The sequence below is a fragment of the Macaca fascicularis genome, chromosome 18 (assembly GCF_037993035.2).
Source record: "Macaca fascicularis isolate 582-1 chromosome 18, T2T-MFA8v1.1".
Lineage (NCBI taxonomy): Eukaryota > Metazoa > Chordata > Mammalia > Primates > Cercopithecidae > Macaca > Macaca fascicularis.
This window is the reverse complement of record NC_088392.1, coordinates 69,361,818-69,376,655: the sequence shown is the minus strand read 5'-3', so window position 1 is coordinate 69,376,655 and position 14,838 is coordinate 69,361,818. Positions and strand designations below refer to the sequence as shown.

Here is a 14,838-nt window from a genome sequence, read left to right as displayed (position 1 = left end):
GACAAAAAGAATGTTTCATAATGATAAAAGGGTCAGTTCAACAGGGACATAAAAATCCAAAATGAACTATGTAACTACATAGTTTCAAAATGCATAAAAATGTATATGATCGGGATATTCTAGTTAAATATTCAGATGAGAATCAGAGTATAAACAATTTGTAGAGTACCCATCTTTAAAGAAGAAAAAGAGATACTTTATAAACATCATTGTCTTTCTTTGATGATTTTAAGAGGATTTGGAAAGAACTTTCCGCATATAGGACAGACCGATCCGTTGCATACACTTCTCACAGCAGATTGTCCATTTCAAAGCAACAGCTCCTGTTTACTAGTCTTATTTGGGGACAGTAATAAACCTTGGTAAACGCTAACAGGTGTGAAATCCTTACATTTATTGACAGTATGCTAAGTATTTACCATATGGTTTTTTTTTTTTTTTTTTTTTTTTTTTGAGGAGTCTCACTTTGTCACCCAGACTGGAGTGCAGTGTTGCAATCTCTGCTCACTGCAACCTCTGCCTCCCAGGTTCAAGTGATTCTCCTGCCTTAGCCTCCCGAATAGCTGGGATTATAGGCGTGTGCCACCACACCCAGCTAATTTTTATATTTTTAGTAGAGATGGGGTTTCGTAATGTTGGCCAGGCTGATCTTGAACTCTTGACCTCAGGTGATCCGCCCACTCAGCCTCCCAAAGTGCTGGGATTACAGGTGTGAACCACCGTGCCCAGCTGTCATAAAATAATTTAATAGTTCTAATTATCAGAAAATTCTGAAGAGTGAAGTTCGTTTTTGTTTTGTTTTGTTTTGTTTTGTTTTTGAGATGGAGTCCAGCTCTGTCAGGCTGGAGTGCAGTGGTGCAATCTTGGCTCGCTGCAACCTCTACCTCCCGGGTTCAAGCGATTCTCCTGCCTCAGCCTCCCAAGTAGCTGGGACTACAGGCGCCCACCACCACGCCTAGCTAATTTTTTGTACTTTTTGTAGAGACGGGGTGTCACCATGTTGGCCAGGATAGTCTCAATCTCTTGACCTCGTGATCCGCCTGCCTGGGCCTCCCAAAGTGCTGGGATTACAGGCATGAGCCACCGCGCCCGGCCTTTGAATGAAGTTTTGAATGAAAGCTTATTGGTAATTAGAAGTTATTTTCATAGGTTCCAGCTTATTTAGATTGGTTAATCCTAATAGTCAATTAAAATAATAAGGATAAAATAGAAGAAGAGAATGGAAAAGAAGTTCAATTATAGTAAGCCCTCACTGAATATTAATTCCCTTACTCCTTTTCTCCTTCCCCCAACAACTTCTGGTTGTATTTCCATGGTTAGTAAAATGTACTGGATTTCACTTTTATCCCCCCACCCCGAGATGGAGCCTCGCTCTGTCACCCAGGCTGGAGTGCAGTGGCACAATCTCTGCTCACTGCAGCCTCCGCCTCCCGTTCAAGTGATTCTCCCACCTCAACTTCCCAAGTAGCTGGGATTACAGGCACCTGCCATCATGCCCGGCTCATTTTTGTATTTTTGTAGAGATGTGGTTTCACCATGTTGGCATGGCTGATCTTGAACTCCTGACAGGTGATCTCTGCCCACCTCAGCCTCCCAAAGTGCTAGAATTACAGGCAAGAGCCACCGCACCTGGCTGGATTTCACTTATGAAGATGACAGTACCTAGTTAGATGAAAAGCTCAGAAAACTTCCTTTTAAGTATTGAGTTTCAAAGTCGTGTAGAGTCTTTTTAATAGTTTAAAAAATGTATTTTGAGAAATCACTTATTTCTCAAAAAAATAACTGAACATCTAAATAATAATGATTTAACCCCATTACATTTTCTTTAGAGAATCATAGTCTATTTTAAATACCATTCCTGATGACCGGTTGATAAAGTTTCCAAGAGATACGAGGGATGGCCTGACTTGCAGGCAGGTAGGGAAGGTGATGCGGGAGATAGGAAGTGAAATAGGGTTGCTGGCTTGGTGAGACACTGTTGGGAAGAATTTGGAAAAGGAGGCATTTTGCTGGCCTGTGATAAGATGGGGTGAGCTGCTGATCAGGGGGTTGAGGGAGGGGGGATTACAAAGGAATACGAGAAAGGAACCATGTGTAATATCTTGAAGAAAGTCAAACAGGTGATATTGGATAAGGAAACTGTTTCACAGAAGTAATTCAATATAAAGTTATGTAGTTAGTATATTTGGCAAAACCAAGACTAGAACTTTCTTCTGAATTCCTGTTTTAAAGTTCTTTTAGACACGATCTTGCCACCATTCCTCAGTAACCCAAGTTTGGTCATTGTTAAATGTTAATATTAGAAAGTACCAGTACCTCATAGTGGCACCCTAAATTCTTATTAATCAAATGAGGTTGGCTTTTGAAGACATTAGTATTAAAAATAAGATATAAGATGGAATGAAAAATTAGACATGTTAAAACATAGATTAACATTTTCTAAGCTCTTCTTGATATTCTCATGTTTAAAATTTATTTTGTTGCTTTGTTACAAGAATTATTTCACTAAATAAACTTAATATACTTTGAATCAGTTAGTGGCTAGGGGGTTTGTTATGTTTTCCTAGTGGTAGTCAGGACCATTGTTCTTTCATGTTTTAATCTTGTGTGTTAGGTATGGTGAACCGTGAAGTACTGGAACAAGTGGAGCGAGGATACAGGATGCCCTGCCCTCAGGGCTGTCCAGAATCCCTCCATGAATTGATGAATCTGTGTTGGAAGAAGGACCCTGATGAAAGACCAACATTTGAATATATTCAGTCCTTCTTGGAAGACTACTTCACTGCTACAGAGCCACAGTACCAGCCAGGAGAAAATTTATAATTCAAGTAGCCTATTTTATATGCACAAATCTGCCAAAATGTAAAGAACTTGTGTAGAGTTTCTACAGGAATCAAAAGAAGAAAATCTTCTTTACTCTGCATGTTTTTAATGTAAACTGGAATCCCAGATATGGTTGCACAAAACCACTTTTTTTCCCCCAAGTATTAAACTCTAATGTACCAATGATGAATTTTCCAACGTATTTCAGGGTCCAAAGAAAATAGAGCTAAGATACTGATGACAGTGTGGGTGATAGCATGGTAATGAAGGGCAATGAGGCTACTGCTTATAAATCATTTCCTTTCTTTTTTTCCCCACAGTTAGAATTGCTCAAAGAAAATTATTTATTGTTACAGATAAAACTTGAGAGATAAAAAGCTATACTGTAATAAAATCTAAAATTAAGGAGTACATGGGACCAAATGATTCCATTCCAGTTTTTAAAGTTTCTTGCATTTATTATTCTCAAAAGTTTTTTTCTAAGTTAAACAGTCAATATGCAATCTTAATATATGCTTTCTTTTGCATGGACATGGGCCAGGTTTTTCAAAAGGAATATAAACAGGATCTCAAACTTGATTAAATGTTAGACCACAGAAGTGGAATTTGAAAGTATAATGCAGTACATTAATGTTCATATTCATGGAACTGAAAGAATAAGAAGTTTTCCACTTCAGTCCTTTTCTGAGGAGTTTGTCTTAGAATAATGAAGGTAACTAGAAAGTGAGTTAATCTTGTATGAGGTTGCATTGATCTTTTAAGGCAATATATAATTGAAACTACTGTCCAATGAAAGGGGAAATGTTTTAATCTTTAGATAGCATTCTAAGTAAGACCCAGCATTTAAAAAGCCCTTTTTAAAAAATAGATTTGGTACTGTGAGATATTGCTAATATGTCCTTATGGGGATGGGTGCCACAAATAGAAAATATGACCAGATCAGGGATTTGAATGCACTTTTGCTCATGGTGAATATAGATGAACAGAGAGGAAAATGTATTTAAAAGAAATATGAGAAAAGAAAATGTGAAAGTTTTACAAGTAGAGGGATGGAATGTAATGTTTAATGTTGATGTCATGGAGTGACAAAATGGCTTTGCTGGCACTCAAAGCTCCTCACTTAGCTATGTTCTGAGACTTTTAAGAGTTATAAGGTATAACTATAAAACTAATTTTTCTTACACACTAAATGGGTATTTGTTCAGAATAGTGAAGTTACGGTTTCACATTCATTCCTGTGGGATATGACTTTAATGTAAAACATTTTTAGGACTCCAGTTTTCAAATCATGTTTGAATCTACTTTCGCTTTTAAAGTCTACATAATGGTGGTCATTTTTTCCCTTTTAGAATACATTAAATGGTTGATTTGGGGAGGAAAACTTAGTCTGAATATTAACAGCGGTGAAAAGGGAACAGTTTTTACCCTAAAGTGCAAAAGTGAAACATACAAAATAAGACTGATTTTTAGGAGTAACTCAGTAATTTCAAAATACAGATTTGAATGGCGGCATTAGTGGTTTAAGTGTCTAGCAGAGGAAAAATTGAATCTGATAAAATGAAGATCTGGTGTATATGTTTTAAAATACTCTCATATAGTCACACCTTAATCTTATATTAGGCCCCTCTATTTTCAGGATATAATTCTTAACTATCATTATTTACCTGATTTTAATCATCAAATTTGAAGTTCTTTGCCATGTCATATATGTTCAAATTCAAACCATTTTAAAATGTGACAGGTGGACTTCATGCAAGTTGGCAATAGTTCTGGTACTAAAAATTGTGGTTGTTTTTTTCTGTTTACGTAACCTGCTTAGTATTGACACTCTCTACCAAGAGGGTCTTCCTAAGAAGAGTGCTGTCATTATTTCCTCTTGTCAACAACTTGTGACACGAGATTTTTTTAAGGGCTTTATGTGAACTATGATATTGTAATTTTTCTGAGCATATTCAAAAGGGTAACAAAATTATGTTTATGTACTAAATCTAATCAGGAAAGTAAGCCAGGAAAAGTTGATGGTATTCATTAGGTTTTAACTGAATGGAGCAGTTCCTTATGTAATAACAATTGCATAGTAGGGATAAAACACTAACTTAATGTGTATTCATTTTAAATTGTTCTGTATTTTTAAATTGCCAAGAAAAATAAACAACTTTGTAAATTTGGAGATTTTTTCCAACAGCTTTTCGTCTTCAGTGTCTTAAAGTGGAAGTTAACCTTTACCAAAAAAGGAAGTTGGCAAAAACAGCCTTCTAGCACACTTTTTTTAATGAATAATGGTAGCCTAAACTTAATATTTTTATAAAGTATTGTAATATTGTTTTGTGGATAATTGAAATAAAAAATTCTCATTGAATGCACCTATTAATCCTTTTAGTTGCCGTTCATATTCTCATTCATTTTTTAAAAATTGGTATATTCTGAATTTATTCTTCCATTGGGGAAAAAATGTTCAGTTACTTGTAACTACTGAGCAGAATTTAATCAATCCTTTATTAAATTCAGAACATTATTGAACTCATTCTTTGTGGTCAATTTTCTATGTCAAGTGAGTGACATTATTTTTATAAGCATTTTCTTCTTTTTAAAATTATACCAGCAAATACAGTTAATGCAGAAACCTAAGTAATCTGAGTGGAGCTATTCACAATCTCTGTAAAGAATATAAAATAGAATGACCAGTTTTATTATAAATTAAGGGGCTTAATTTTCTAAAAAAGGAAAATATGAGCCTTATCTCTGTGTGTTTTATAATTATTTTATTATATAGGTATAATGAAAATAAAATAGTACTAAATTTTGAATGGTCATTCAAAAGCATTTATTTTCAATAAGATAATAGTGTTAATTACCGTTTACTACTATCTAAAATTATTGGCTTTTTCTCTGATTTCTAAAACACCTCATTTAGTAAACGTTTATTTTTGTAGTATAGCAACAGTTCCTCAATTTAAGAATGTTTTTCTAGTTTCCTGTTTGCCTTTTAATTTTCCATATAATTTCTGACATGTAAGTTGTACATTTGTAGATTGTCAAATCTGTTCATTTTTTATGCTTAGAAGTCCTCATCTACCCCAAGATTAATATTCATCTATCTATATTATAGTTTGTGCTTGTGTGTGTGTGTGTGTGTGTGTGTGTGTGTGTGTGAGAGAGAGAGAGAGAGACAGGATCTTGCTCTGTTGCCCAGGTTGAAGTGCAGTGGCACCATCATGACTCACTGCAGCCTCGACCTCTCAGGCTCAAGCAATCCTCCCACATCAGCCTCCCGAGTAGCTGGGAGTACAGGCGTGAGCCACCTTGCCTGGCTAACTTTTCATATTTTGTAGAGACAGGGTTTTGCCATTTGCTTAGGCTGGTCTCAGAATTCCTGAGCTCAAGTGATCCACCTGCCTCGGCCTCTCAAAGTGCTGGGATTACAGGCATAAGCCACTGCACCCAGCCCTATAGGTTATGCTTTTTAAAAAGCATTTTAATTCATTTGGAAGTTGAGTATAAAATGTGACTTAAGGGCCAGGCACATTTTATACTCAATGTGGAGTGCTGTGATGCGATCTTGGCTCACTGCAACCTCTGCCTCCCAGGTTAGAGCAATCCTTGCACCTCAGCCTCCCGAGTAGCTTGAATTACAGGTGCATGCCACCATGCCCAGCTAATTTTTGTGTTTTTCATAGAGACAGGGTTTCGCCATGTTGGCCATGCTGCTCTCGAACTTCTGACCTCAGATGATCCGCCCACCTCGACCTCCCAAAATGCTGGGATTATAGGCGTGAGCCACCACAACTGTCCCAAAACAAATATTTTTTAAATGAGTTTTTCAGTGTCTATTTTTCCAATATTAGTAAACCATTTCTTCTAAAACTGTTGGATAGAATGTTCAATTAGCTGTTATACTGCAATTCAATAACTTACGAGTTGAATTTTAAAATGAATAGGAAGGAGGCTCGGTGCAGTGACTCATGCCTGTAATCCCAACACTTTGGGAGTCTGGTCTGGAGGATCGCTTGAGCCCAGGAGTTCAAGATCAGACTGGGCAGCATGACGAAACCCCATCTGTACAAAAATTAGCTGGGCATGGTGGTGCGTACCTGTGCTCCCAACCTCTAAGGAGGCTGAGGTGGGAGAATTGTTTGAGCCCAGGAGGTAGAAACTGCAGTGAACTGCGATCGCGCCACTGCACTCCAATCTGGGTGACAGAGTGAGACCCTGTCTCAAAAAAAAAATAGAACTAGAAATGACACTTAGTAAAACAATAAAAGCTAAGTAGATAATATGTGAAAATTCTGTAGTAGCAGGAATGGCCCCTGGGACCTTGAAGAAACAGATGGCGGTATTCAAAGATCCTTGCAGAGTCCTTGCTACCCCAAACCTTCCTGCAAATCGGCTACACACAACCGTGAGTCAGTGACCTTAGGAAAGAAAAGGGATTGGGGTCATGGCCAGAAGGTGTAATGACAAGCTACAAAAAAGGATAGGGATGGATTTCATAACCTAGCTTAAATGCAATGGGGAAATAAATTCGGGAAATAAATCAGGTCAGTAGAAGAAAAGACTACCAAGTACTTCCAGAGATACTTGGAGAGACACTGGATTTCACAGGGACATGGCATAGGGGTTCAATCCAGCTTCACTGCGATCTTAAAGGTCAAGTTAACTTGAGTAAGTTGGAGGACTTTGAAAATCCAAGTAAAAAATTGTCACTAGCCTGTGACAATAGGGATGAGAGAAATAAAAACTTTGCAGTTGACCAAAAAGGTTGACAGTGATTCTAATAACTGAATTAAAGTGGTGTGGCCCTTAAAGTTTATTAAATTCCACTTATTCAATCATAATTGCACCATTTTCATGGAAAGTCTTAGTCTCCTAAAACACTGAGAGGATATACCGTGGAACTAGATGGCAAATTTGGTTTGGTTGGTTTTTGTAATCTTTATAATTGCTAGAAAGTTAGAAAAGGGTGGTATCACTTCAGCAGAAATTTTGAAAAACTCGTGGAACCAGAAGAAACCCAATCTAAAAGAAATACAAGAGAACATTTTTGCAGTTTTAAGTGCAATTTCAAAGAAAATTCAAACTTAGAATCAAATTCAAAGAGGAGGCAGCACCCCAAAGCAGTATTTTTTGTTTTACTGAGGTATAATTTACATACAACAAACTCACCATTTTAAGTGTACCACTAGAGTTTTTGACAAATGTATACAGCCATGAAACCACTACCAGAATCACAGAACATTTCCATCATTTCAGAAAATTCCATTATGCCCTTTTACAGTCAACCTCTTCCATTCACCCTGACCTCTGGCAACCGCTGAGTGTTTTCTGTGACTGTAATTGTACATTTCTAGGGCTTTATATAAATGGAATCATATGTAGTCAATGTGTCTGATGTCTTTCGTTTAGCATAATGCTTTTGAGATTCATGTTTTTATGGCTCAGTAATATTCCATTGTATGGATGTGTACTACATCCTGGTTTTGTCCTTTTACCAGTTGATGGATGTTTAGGTTGTTACTAGTTTTAGGCTATCAGAAAGCTGCTATGAACATTCAAATACAAGTTTTTATTTTAAACATAGGTTTTAAATTCTCTTGCATAATTACCTATAAGTAGGATTACTGAGTTGTATAGTACATGAATGTTTAACTTTCTATGAAACTGATAACCTATTTTCCAAAGAAGCTGTACCCTTTTACACTCCTCCAGCAATGTATGAGAGTTCCAGCTGCTTCACATCCTTGCCAATACTTGGTATTGCCAGTCACTTTAATTGTAGCCATCCTGGTGCGTGTTAGTAGTACATCACTGTGGTTTTAATGTGCGTTTCCCTAATGACTAATAATGTTGAGTCTTTTCATAAGCTTATTTCAAATTCATATATCTGCTTAGGTGGAATGTCTATTGAAGTCTTTTGCCCATTTTTTATATCAAGTTGTCATCGTACTGAGTTGTAATTTTTTCAATATTCTGCATACAAGTCCTTTAACAGATGTTTTGCAAGTATTTTTCTCTCAATCACAGCTTGCGTTTTCATTTATTTAATGGTTTTTATCGAAGAGAAAACATTTTTAATTTTGATAATTTAATTGACAATGTTTTTCTTTTATGATTCATGCTTTTAATGTCCTAAGAAATTTTGTTTTATCCAAGTACAAAAAGATTTTCTCCTGTGTTTTCTTGAGAAGTTCTATAATTCTAGCTCTTAAAATTTGGATCTATATTCCACTTCGAGATGATTTTTGTGTATGATATAAGGTAAGGATCCAGGGTTGTTTTGTTCGTTCATAGGGATATTCAATTGTTCGAGCACCATTTGTTGGAAAGACTGTCTTACTCATTGAATTTTCTTGGCCCCTGTTTTTTTTTTTTTTTAATTTTTTAATTTTAATTTTATTTTTATTTTGTAGACGGAGTCTCGCTTTGTCGCCCAGCCTGGAGTGCAGTGGCACTGTCTTGGCTCACCGCAACCTCCGCCTCCCACGTTCAAATGATTCTCCTGCCTCAGCCTCCCGAGTAACTGGGACTACAGGTGACCGCCACCAGGCCCGGCTAATTTTTTGTATTTTTAGTAGAGACAGGGTTTCACCGTGTTAGCCAGAATGGTCTCCATCTCCTGACCTCGGGATCCGCCCGCCTCGGCCTCCCAAACTGCTAGAATTATAGGCGTGAGCGAGTCACCGCGCCCAGCCTTGTTATTTATTTATTTATTTATTTATTTATTTATTTATTTATTTATTTATTTAGAGTCTCGCTCTGTCGCCCAGGCTGGAGTGTAGCGGCGCGATCTCGGCTCACTGCAAGCTCCGCCTCCCGGGTTCAAGCCTCCCTAGTAGCTGGGATTACAGGCTCGCACCACCACACCCTGCTAATTATTGTACTTTTAGTAGAGGCGGGATTTCGCCATGCGGTATGGGTGTAATAAATGATGACCTGCCTCTTAATTTATCAGGTGGCAAACTGAGACTGTGGGCACTTAAAAAGACCTAGCATTTTCTAGCGCACTGCTCTCCTGGGTACGCTGGCGACACCTGCGGCCTCGGGTCAGGAGCTGAGCCACTGGCCGGAATCTGCCGCTGAGCAAATGCACTCGCTCAGACCTGACGTCTCCCTCCAGGGCGCCGCTCCCGGGCAGGTCCCTTCACGAGTCTTCAATTCGGGCCGAGCAGGGTCCCGCGGAGGTGCCCACCTGGCGCGAGGCCTCCTGCCCGCCCAGGTTCCGCGGCGGCCCTGAGCGACCCCTGGCGGGGTCAGCTCCTTCCAGGCTGAGAAGGGAACTGCGGAAGGCGGAGCGCGCCGCGGGGAGCCCCGAACGGGGACTGGAGCTCCCGTGGGGCCAAGCTCACGGGGTGCGGCCGCGCGGCCAATGAGCGCCCTCTATGCCCCTACGGTGCCCCGCCTCGCCGCGCTCCCTCCCTCCCGCCGCGCACTGGGGATCCCGACCACTCCTGACCGCACGGGTGGCGCGGCTGCGGGGTGCGGGGAGCATGGTGCGCGGCAGGATCTCCCGGCTCTCGGTCCGGGACGTGCGCTTCCCGACGTCGCTTGGGGGCCACGGCTCAGACGCCATGGTAAGGGCGGCCTGCGGCCCGGGTCCGTCTCGCCCCGCCGACTGCAGACCTGCAGGCCCCGGGTAGCTTCCCGACTTCGAACCCATTGCTTCTGTACGGTGGGAGGCGCGCCTGGAGCAGACACCCGTTTTTCATGCCTTGGAGCAATTGTATAAGTATCCAGAAACTTTCCACTCTCCTGGGTTTTTTCTTTGCTGGAGTTTAGAATATGCTGGTTTTACTTTTACGACTCACATTTTGCTGGAAATGGTAGAATGCATAATAGGCAATAGCAGCAAAATTATTTTCTTGGGTTCCCGCCAATGAAACCCTAGAGCACAGCGCCAGCTGGCTTCCTCTGTACCCTGAACGCGACGGAGTTCACGGTGAGGGAGAACAGGAAGGCGGGGGCTGGGAGTTTGGAGTGGTGATCCCGCCTCCGCAACTTGCTGTGTGACTTGGAGAAGATCCAAACCTCTGGGTCTTTTGGACCCGTCCATGAAATGAAGGTGTCACAGTCGGGTTGAGAAAGCAAGCGCGTGATAACCGGGTCACATGAGAGGGAGGTCTCATGAAATTACCCTCAAACATGGTTAGAAAGGATTGATGCAAGTATCAGTCTTAAGAGATGTAATAAAGTAAGGGCAGGAACTCTGACTCCTACCTAAATACTGAAGGTCTTTTTTGCTTACTGAGGGTGTTAGAACGTCAGGCCTTCCCTCCCCTCCCCCATCTAGAGCGGTGTTTCCCAAACACTGTGCAGGGTCTTCAGGCAGCCTGTTCCCCTCTGGGTCCTCAGTGCCCGTCTTGGTCCACTGATGAGACTGGCCGCGCTAGAAAAGCAGAGTTGTATGGGCATGTAGTGAATGTGTGAAAGTATGCCGGGAAGTGAGGAACGGCAATGTTAGGAAAATGGTTACCAGTAGGGAGGAAAGGAAATGGGGTCACGGAGGGGACCACGAGGTCTCTAATTCCCACTGTAATGTTTTACTTCCTAAACTGGGTAGATGGCAAGCTGGTGTTCATTACATTATCTATACTCTTTCTGTACCTGAAATGTTTTATAAAAATAGTCCTCTCATTAAAGAAAGTTTTTAAATGCAAAAGAATGTCCTTTTTGAGATTAAGTTCATCCTGCATTTTTAAAATTTTATTCTATTTTATTTTTTAAATTTATTTGTTTATTTATTGAGGCAGTGTCTTTTATTGGTTGCCCAAGCTGGAGTGCAGCGGTACTATCATGGCTAACAGCAGCCTTGACCTCCCTGGCTCAACCAATCCTCCCACCTCAGCCTCCCAAGTAGCTGGGACTACAGGTGTGCGCCATGAAGCCCAGCTTCTTTTTGTATTTTTTGACAGGGCCCAGGCTGTCATCCTCTTTAAAATCTTCATGTGTCCTTTCTTATATGATGTTGGTAAATGACTTAAACACCCAGCAGGCAATCCTTTATGGAACTCAAATGTTTGAAATTTTACTGTCTTATAGAATCCACTCAATCTTATGCAACTGCCTTTGCCTCTGTGAAGCTTTAGCAGCTGTGGGTAAGTCACACAATCTTTCTAAGCCTAGGTTTCTCATCTGTAAAATGGGTATAATAATATTCACTTTATACCTGTAAATGAGATACCTGTAAAGAGCCTGGCTCAGAGAAGGCCATCAGTAAAGTTGGCTATAGGCCAGGCAGGAGGCTCACACCTGTAATCCTAAGTGGAGGCCTAGGCAGGAGGATCACTTGAACCCAGAAGTTCAATTACAGTGAACTATGATCATGCCACTGCATTCCAGCCTGGGCACTGGATGACACAGTGAGACCTTGTTTCTAAAGAAAAAAGGAGGGGTTGGCTGTAATTATATTCCCTCTGAGGAAACTGAAGCAGAAGGAACCCCTAATCTAGACTTGACTTTGGATTTGTGAAATGTTAAGACAGCCTGGTTTGGCTGAGCGTGGTGGTTGTTCAAGCCTATAATCCCAGCACTTTGGAAGGCCGAGGCAGGTGGATCACTTGAGCCCAGGAGTTTGAGACCAGCTTGAGCAACATAGTGAAACCTCGTCTCAACAAAAAAATACAAAAATTAGCTGGGCTTAGTTGCGTGCACCTGTGGTCCCAGCCACTCAGGAGGCTGAGGTGGGAGGATCTCTTCAGCCTGGGAGGTCGAGGCTGCAGTGAGCTGTAATTGTGTCACTGCACTCCAGTCTGGGTGACAGACAGAGACCCTGTCTCAAAAGACAGCCTGGTTTACTGTAGAATAATTCAAGAAATGGAATTTGCCCCTGGGCCTGAGTGGTGTCTAACACATGGTGAGGAGACATTATCTAATGCCTGTATTGCAAGCTCATAAATATTTAAGCATTTTATCTTGGGAACATAGGGCGCATGTTGTGGGCCAACTGTCAAGTGCCATCTTTTAGAATGAGCTGCTTTGCAGTTCACCATGGAGATGGCTTCACCTGCCCTTGAGGCATGCTGGACCATCAGCACTTAGCAGCAAAGTGAGCCTCCCTGATCACAAGTAGGATATTTTCAAGAAAGAGCAATAAAGCTATCCTCAAAATCTGCTAAAGACTCCTGCTTTTTTTTTTTTTAAAGACTGAGTCTCGCTTGTCGCTCAGCCTGGAGTGCAGTGGTGCGATTTCATCTCACTGCAACCTCTGCCACCCAGGTGCAAATGATTCTCATGCCTCAGCCTCTGGAGTAGCTGTGATTACAGGTGTGCACCACCACACCCGGCTAATTTTTGTATTTTTGATAGAGACAGGGTTTCACCATGTTGTCCAGGCTGGTCTCGATCTCCTGAGCTCAGGTGATCCACCTGCCTCTTCCTCCCAAAGTGCTGGATTACAGGCATGAGCCACTATGCTGGGCTTACCTCCTTCTTAATCTGAAATCGATTTATGTTCCTTTCTTCTCTGTGAATTGCCCCTGTTATTTCTCCTTTGCCTGTCCTTACCCTCGGATACTTTTTCTGCTGTCAGCCACCTCTTCGTGGGCTCTCTCCCCTCATGGCCTCCTGCCTTTCTGACGGCTCCTCTTTCCTCCACTGGCCCCTTCTTCCCTCTCTCAGACTCAGGCTTCAGCATCTTCCCCATCTCCCTGCACATTCCCATGAAGACCCTCTCCGCATTCTGGCTTTGGTGCCGCCCTTTAGGCCGGAGATTCCCAGATCTCATTTCCAGAGCTGCCTCCTTAACCCATAGGTCTGGATACTTCCTGTTAGGTTTTTCACCTTCATGCAAAACGCGGTTTGTCTAAATCGGAAGTCATCTTGCATACCCTGCCGCCCCTCCCTCCTGACCCATCTTGGATCATTCTGCTAATCACAGGGATCCAAAAGCTTCAAGTCACTTTTGGCTCATCTCGTCCTGTTGACCCTCATCTGAGGCTTCAGTGAAAGGTTTCCTTTTTCCATTGCTTCCTCTTCTTGGAACCCAGCAACTGTCGATGGGTCTTTAATTCTTGGAGTCTCCTTCTCAGCCTCATCGCTCAACTCCTTCAGGAACCCAGTGGCTCAGCCAAGCCAGGATGGGCACCAACCCTTGAATACACTCCAGTCTCTCCCTCTTCTGAACCCTTTACTTTCTGCACTGCTGCTGCTACCTCACCTGAGATATTCCTCCCTCCCAGACCCTTCACTCCCCTTGCCACTGCTGAGAAGCTCCCCTTCCTCGACGGCCAGCTCAGATTATGTCTTCATCGTAAAGCCTTCTCCCGCTTCAAGAAGCACATTCAGCTAACAGTGCTCTCTGCCGGTCGTTCATAGTTTGCATCTCTCCCAGGCCTTAGCATGTTCTGCCTTATATTATTAAGGTTTTTGTAACCATGTCTTTTTATTTATTTATTTTAGAGATGGCGTCTCGCTTTGTTGCCCAGGCTAGTCTTGAATTCCTGGGCTCAAGCAGTCCTCCTGTCTTGGCCTCCCAAAGTGTTGGGATTACAGGCATGAGCCACCATGCCCGTCCTATAACCAGGTCTTCTCAAATGTAACCTCCTCAAGGGCAGACATATCTGTAACACCTTTGCAAGCTGCACCAGCTCTAACACGTAGTTGGTGCTCAGTGATGCATCACACTGATTTCCTGCCACTGGGCTGTGACACCAGACTCAGGGCTCCCATCCATCACATACAGCTCCCTCAGCCACAACATCCCCAATACAGGGAATTACAATCTGCCTTCATAATTTACTTGTGGCCGGGTGCGGTGGCTCACACCTGTAATCCTAGCATTTTGGGAGGCCGAGGCAGGTGGATCACCTGAGGTCAGGAGTTCAAGACGAGCCTGGCCAATGTGGCAAAATCCCATCTCTACTAAAAAAAAAAAAAATAGCTGGGCATAGTGGCGGGTGCCTGTGCAGCTGGGAGGCTGAGGCAGAAGAATCACTTGAATCCAGGAGGCAGAGGTTGCAGTGAGCCAAGATCATGCCACTACGCTCCGGCCTGGAGGACAGAGTGAGACTCAGTCTCAATAAT

General features: G+C 41.9%; 2 protein-coding genes across 17 annotated transcripts in view; both read left to right on the top strand.

The window, feature by feature from the left end:
* The window catches only part of YES1 (YES proto-oncogene 1, Src family tyrosine kinase), an 89,588-nt gene extending 84,402 nt beyond the window's left edge, over nucleotides 1–5,186 (top strand). For all 11 annotated transcript variants that reach the window (XM_015440126.4, XM_045378021.3, XM_015440125.4 and 8 more), the window contains one exon: nucleotides 2,615–5,186. In XM_015440126.4, the coding sequence (XP_015295612.1) occupies nucleotides 2,615–2,823 (209 nt within the window). In that variant the 3' untranslated portion in view covers nucleotides 2,824–5,186. The remainder of the gene's footprint in view (nucleotides 1–2,614) is intronic.
* Nucleotides 5,187–10,246: 5,060 nt separating this feature from the next.
* The window catches only part of ENOSF1 (enolase superfamily member 1), a 37,946-nt gene continuing 33,354 nt past the window's right edge, over nucleotides 10,247–14,838 (top strand). For all 6 annotated transcript variants that reach the window (XR_012427278.1, XR_012427277.1, XM_045378018.3 and 3 more), the window contains exon 1: nucleotides 10,247–10,391. Coding sequence is in view for 4 of the 6 variants with exons in the window: in XM_045378018.3 (XP_045233953.2) it covers nucleotides 10,308–10,391 (84 nt within the window). In the remaining 2 variants the exon portion in view is untranslated. The remainder of the gene's footprint in view (nucleotides 10,392–14,838) is intronic.